The 6,384-nt window shown below is 42.9% G+C and overlaps 1 protein-coding gene across 1 annotated transcript; it reads left to right on the top strand.

Annotated features, from left to right (window-relative positions):
* The first annotated feature begins 514 nt into the window (after positions 1-514).
* On the top strand, positions 515-4,722 carry LOC148876319 (systemin receptor SR160-like). The gene has a single exon (XM_088966543.1). The coding sequence runs from the start codon at positions 867-869 to the stop codon at positions 4,440-4,442; it is 3,576 nt and encodes a 1,191-aa protein (XP_088822669.1). The 5' UTR covers positions 515-866; the 3' UTR covers positions 4,443-4,722.
* Positions 4,723-6,384: the final 1,662 nt, after the last annotated feature.

The raw sequence follows: 6,384 nt of genomic DNA on the forward strand, positions 1-6,384 counted from the left end.
CCTCTGCCATTCAAAGTTGGGTGTTATTACTGCCACAAGGCCTATAACGACGCGGAAAAACATTTTTTGTAAAGATTGAGGGCATTCTAGTACTTTTACCACGAGACATCAGTCGTCCTCCACCAGATCGAACGACATAACGACAAAACCTCTGTAAAATGACGAAAAAACCCACCTCAATTTCTGAATTCTGACTCTGACTCCCGATCCCGACCACAAGGAACACTGTTCAACAAACCGACGCAACGATTGAACAAACAGGGAACAGCACCCCGCAAATTGACCAAACTACTCTCCGTTCCTTCAATGCCACATCTAAAGACATGGGTTTATCCGTAATTTCAAGACGCAACATTCACCTTTCTCCACGTTTAATAGAGGATGAAAACTGAAAAGTACTTCAGTCACGTACAGACACAAGGGTCCACTGTGGCATCAATCGTCAACCGTTAAGATGTCATTTAACGGGAGAGATCAACGGTCAATGAGTCACACATACAGTCAACTATAGTACCAAGCACTACCGTTTAATTAATCCTAACTCTAATAAGAAACAATTTAATTAACATACTAATTATTCTCTACTAATTAGATCGAGATTTCACGTCAAAATCTAGAGAGAGAAAGAGTTGGAGAGAGAGAGAGAGACAGTAGTCACATGGCATGTATGCAACAGCTGTGTTTCTTCTCTCCATCTCCGTCCTCGATAAATAACTCCTCACCATCCCTACTCCCGTCTTTTGACTCTCTCGAGCGTCGTTCGCTCTCTCTCTCTCTGGTATAGACACTCTCTGATGGTGGAACTGAAACCCTAGAAAAGCCGAGAAACTATAATGAGAAGCCTGTGAGGATTCCACAAACAGTCAATGGAGTTGCAGAAGCTTTTGTACTTGGTTGCAGCTATCTCTGTTGTTTTTCTCGCCGGGAAAGCTTCACCGGTGACCATTAATGGAGGTGTTAAAGATGCTCAGTTGTTGCTTTCTTTCAAAGGTACGCTTTTTGATCCAAGCTTGCTTCAAAGCTGGCAGTCGAGTCGGAATCCTTGCTATTTTTGCGGTGTTACATGTAAGAACTCGAGAGTTTCGTCTTTGAATCTGAGTTCTATCCCGTTGAGCTCCGATTTCAAGTTTGTTGCTTCGTTCCTCTTGAGCTTGGAGCGTTTGGAGACGTTGTCGATGAAACGTACGAATCTCACTGGGAACCTGTTGTCGGCTTCGAGTTATCGGTGTAGTGCGATGCTGAGCGAGCTGGATCTGGCCGAGAACGGTTTGTCTGGCTCGGTTTCAGATATTTCGAGTCTGTCTTCGTGTTCGAGCTTGAAATCTCTGAACCTCTCGGGGAATTCGTTGGGTCCCTCGACTGGAGGGAAGGATTCCGGCGGTTTACGGTTCAGTTTCCAGTCACTTGATCTTTCCTTCAATCATATTTCTGGTCAAAACGTTATCCCCTGGCTATTGTCTGGCGGTTGTGCCGAGCTCAAGTACTTGTCTTTGGAGGCAAACAAAATCACCGGGTATGTCCCGGTATCTCAGTGCCGGAGTTTGGAGTACCTCGATCTCTCCGCGAACAATTTCTCAGGGAGCATACCCTCTTTCGGCTCTTGTGAAGCACTGCAGCATCTGGATCTCTCGAACAATAAATTTTCCGGCGACATAGGAGTTGGGTTGTCGGGCTGTCAGCAGCTGAGCTTCTTGAATCTATCCGACAACCAGTTCTCGGGGAAAATTCCATCTTTCCCCAGCGGAAGTTTACAGTATCTTCTGCTCTCCACTAACGACTTCGAAGGGGAGATACCTCTGCATCTGGCCGACGCTTGTTCAACTCTTATCGTGCTCGATCTTTCCTCCAACCACTTATACGGTACGGTTCCTAATAATATCGGTTCTTGTTCTTCATTGGAAACCATTAATCTCTCCAACAACAACTTATCTGGTGAATTCCCAACCGAGATCCTACTCAAGATGACCAGTTTGAAGAATCTTGTTCTGTCTTATAATAATTTTATTGGTGGTTTGTCGGATTCTCTTTCGTTTCTTACAAATTTGGAATTGTTCGATATCAGCTCTAATAATATTTCTGGGCCCATCCCTTCGGGACTGTGTGAAGGTCCCAATGAGAGCTTAAAGGAGCTGTATCTTCAGAACAATCTCTTAACGGGTACTATTCCGGCAGCTCTCAGTAACTGTTCTCTGCTGGTTTCTCTTGATCTCAGCTTCAATTACCTCACAGGGACAATCCCTTCGAGCTTGGGTTCCCTATCTCGGCTCCGTGATCTGCTAATGTGGATGAATCAGCTCCATGGTAAGATCCCACTGGAGCTCATGTACATAAAAACGCTTGAAAATCTAATCCTGGATAATAATGGTTTAACTGGGACTATTCCTTCTGGTTTAAGCAACTGCACTTCTCTGAATTGGATTTCCTTGTCGAGCAATCAACTGAGTGGTGAGATCCCATCGTGGATTGGTCAGTTGAGCAATCTAGCAATCCTCAAACTTGGAAACAATTCGTTCTCTGGTGCCATTCCTCCAGAGCTTGGGGACTGCAAGAGCTTGATATGGTTGGATCTCAACGACAATAAATTGAGTGGGTCCATCCCTCCTACCTTATCAAAGCAATCTGGAAACATCGCTGTAGGGTTGGTTGCGGGGAAGAGGTATGTGTATCTCAAGAATGATGGGACCAGTCAGTGCCGTGGAGCTGGTAACCTCCTCGAGTATGCTGGAATCCGTCAAGAAGGGCTGAACAGAATCCCCACCCGCCAGTCATGCAACTTTACCAGAATCTACTTTGGCAACACCCAGTACACGTTCAATAACAATGGCTCCATGATCTTTCTTGATCTATCCTACAATATGTTGGAGGGTAGTATTCCTAAGGAGCTTGGGGACATGTACTATCTTTCTATTTTGAATTTGGCTCACAATAATCTGTCTGGTCCCATCCCACCAGAGCTTGGAGACTTGAAGAATGTTGGGGTTCTTGATCTCTCTCACAATAAACTCAATGGATCAATTCCCGGAAGCTTATCTGGCCTTACTCTGCTTTCTGATATTGATCTGTCCTTCAACCAGCTCTCTGGACCAATTCCTGAAACAGGTCAGTTAGCAACTTTTCCACCTTGGAGATATCAGAACAATACTGGTCTGTGTGGTTTACCTCTCGAACTCTGTGGAGAGAATAACTCAAATGCATCAACCCAGCATCAGAAGTCTCACCGCAGGCAAGCATCACTTGCTGGGAGTGTCGCAATGGGTTTATTATTCTCCCTCTTCTGCATCTTTGGACTGATTATTGTTGCTGTTGAGCTCAAGAAGAGAAGAAAGAAGAAGGATGCAACACTTGACGTCTACATAGATAGCAGGTCTCATTCAGGAACAGCAAATGTCAGCTGGAAGCTAACAGGTGCACGGGAAGCATTAAGCATAAACCTTGCAACCTTTGAGAAGCCCCTTCGGAAGCTCACATTTGCTGATCTTCTTGAAGCCACTAATGGATTCCACAATGACAGCCTCATCGGCTCAGGTGGCTTTGGAGATGTTTACAAAGCACAACTGAAGGATGGAACTGTTGTAGCCATCAAGAAACTAATCCATATTAGTGGACAAGGAGACCGAGAATTCACAGCCGAAATGGAGACTATTGGGAAGATCAAGCACCGAAACCTTGTACCCCTCCTAGGCTACTGCAAGGTTGGGGAAGAACGTCTCTTGGTCTATGAATATATGAGGTTTGGCAGCTTAGAAGACATTCTACATGATCGTAAGAAAACTGGAATCAAGCTGAACTGGGCAGCAAGGAGGAAAATTGCCATTGGGGCTGCAAGGGGATTAGCTTTCCTTCACCACAACTGTATTCCTCACATAATTCACAGGGACATGAAGTCAAGCAATGTCCTGCTTGATGAGAACTTGGAAGCTAGAGTGTCAGATTTTGGAATGGCAAGGCTGATGAGTGCAATGGACACTCATCTGAGTGTCAGCACACTTGCAGGCACCCCTGGTTATGTCCCTCCTGAATATTACCAGAGCTTTAGGTGTTCTACAAAAGGTGATGTCTACAGCTATGGAGTCGTCCTGCTTGAGCTGCTAACTGGTAAGCAGCCAACCGACTCGTCTGACTTCGGTGACAACAATCTAGTGGGGTGGGTCAAGCAGCATGCAAAGCTGAAGATAACTGATGTTTTCGACCCTGAGCTCATGAAGGAGGATCCGAGTCTGGAAATGGAGCTTCTACAACATCTAAAGATTGCATGTGCATGCCTAGATGACCGACCGTGGCGGCGACCCACCATGATACAAGTAATGGCTATGTTCAAAGAAATCCAGGCAGGTTCAGGCATCGACTCCTCTGCTACCATTACCACCGAGGACGAAAGTTTTGGTCCTGTTGCAGTAGCAGACATGACCATAAAGGAAGGTTCCGAGCTAAGCAAACACTAGACGAAGTTCAATTTTCCAAGGAAAAGAAAAAACATTCTTTGAGAAGAAGGTGATAATTTTTAGCCGGCCGCCTCATTTTTTTCCCCAGCTTTACCACTTGACTGGTATAAAAGCCCTGTTTATGTATCCCTATCAATCAATCTATGTATTATATCTCTCTTTCTCTCTCCCAAAATCTTCTTCTTTACACATGAAAGGCTTTTTTAACCTGTTATGTGTACATACACATAAAGACATAAGGTAGTTATTGGTGGTTTTAATTCCATCTCTCTTTTTCACACTTTGCCTCTCTCAAGGATTTTGCATTCAAATCCAATCCTTAAAATAAAGGAGGGGAGTGGACCTGTTCTGTGACCTCAGTGATGGTGACCATGTTGGTGGGTGGAAGGTCTCTGTTTTATTTCCTTTCATCTGGGGTTTCCGTTTCTCTCCTGTATTTGATTATTACTTCAATTTTCTTCTAATTTATTCCTTAACCTATTCCAGATTCCACATCCCTCATCATGAACTCAAAGAAGACAGTAAAATAAACCAGTTCTGAACTTAAGCAAATTATGTTGAACCTGAGATTATTTGATTAGTCTAATTCCTGGGGTTAAATATATAGACCAGAAGTTTTGGTGCATCGCCTTTCATGCCTAGTATTCTTTCTTGAAAACAACTCCCTGACTTTCCTGTTTGCCAGCTAAGACAACTCACTATCTCATCCATTATGAGAGCAGTGTCCTTGACTGTCCTTGTTATTGGAATTGATTAATTTACTTCGCTGTGTCATCCTTTGTCTCATCTCCCCATGTTTGTTTAATCCAACCGGGCTCCATTTCTTATTATATCATCCATACCTTCACTGATTCTCCAGGCTTGTATCATCACTTGATGATTAATTCAAAGCAGACGGTCTTGATGGGCTGTACAACACAGTACCAACAATTGTTGGCCACACGATCAAACACTGCAAATCAGAATCCAAACACCCATTAATTGGGTTCCTGCAGGAATTAATCAATGTTGTGGGTGATGAAATAGAATCGCAACTGAACCGAAGCAAACAAAAGGTTGGTGCACGAGGGAGGTGCAGATAGTACATGGGTGAAGGCCCAATCAAAATGGGTTTGTGGCGGAGGGTCGCCCATCTATTGCTTTCGCCACCACGCGCAGAGGTGGGGGAGGTGACACATGGGCCTGCTCACGTCCTGGGCTTGTCTGAGGGGCTACCCTACAACGTCGTCTTCTCCATTAAGCTGCTGTCGTTTTCCGGGCCCATAAATTGACATCCAAGGAATTTGCCCCCTCTAACTCGATCCTTTTAACTTTAATTGGTTCCGGAAAATAAATTACTTTAATAATACTTTACCATCGAATGAAGCACATAAGGAGGGCAGATAATTAGGACTCCTTTTCGCTAGCGGTGTAATTTCATTTGCACCGATGCAAATGTGTGGTAGTGCAAATGAGTTAAATCCAAATATTAATTTAATTTCGGAGTTTAACTACAGTGCGTTTTGAAATTTTTATGTATGTTACATCAAAATTTCAACCAATTGCATTAGAGTTGTCACATGGTCTACTTTATTTTCATCGGTTCACATTTTACAATCTATATTCATTATTAAAGAATTTAACAACATTAAAAAAATGTTATTGTAATGTTTCACTTTATCACTAGCTTGTTCATGTTTTTTTTTTTTATAATTATGTTGAAGTGATTTTTCCGTAGAACGCACAATAGATTTTGCCTTAATTTTATTATGGGTTTTACTTATTTTTTTTTATTTGTATGTGGACAAAAAGAAATGAAGCAAAATAAAGTAAAATTCAACACGAAAATAAATCAAAATTTGCAATTTCCTCATTTGCACTCCTATGCATTTGTAATAATGCAAACGAAAAAGGCCTTGAGAGCAAATAAATACACTTATATTACCCCTAAGAACTAATAACC

This window comes from Nelumbo lutea, chromosome 1, assembly GCF_056320005.1.
Source record: "Nelumbo lutea isolate HS-2025 chromosome 1, American lotus-T2T, whole genome shotgun sequence".
In the NCBI taxonomy this organism is placed as follows: Eukaryota; Viridiplantae; Streptophyta; class Magnoliopsida; order Proteales; family Nelumbonaceae; genus Nelumbo; species Nelumbo lutea.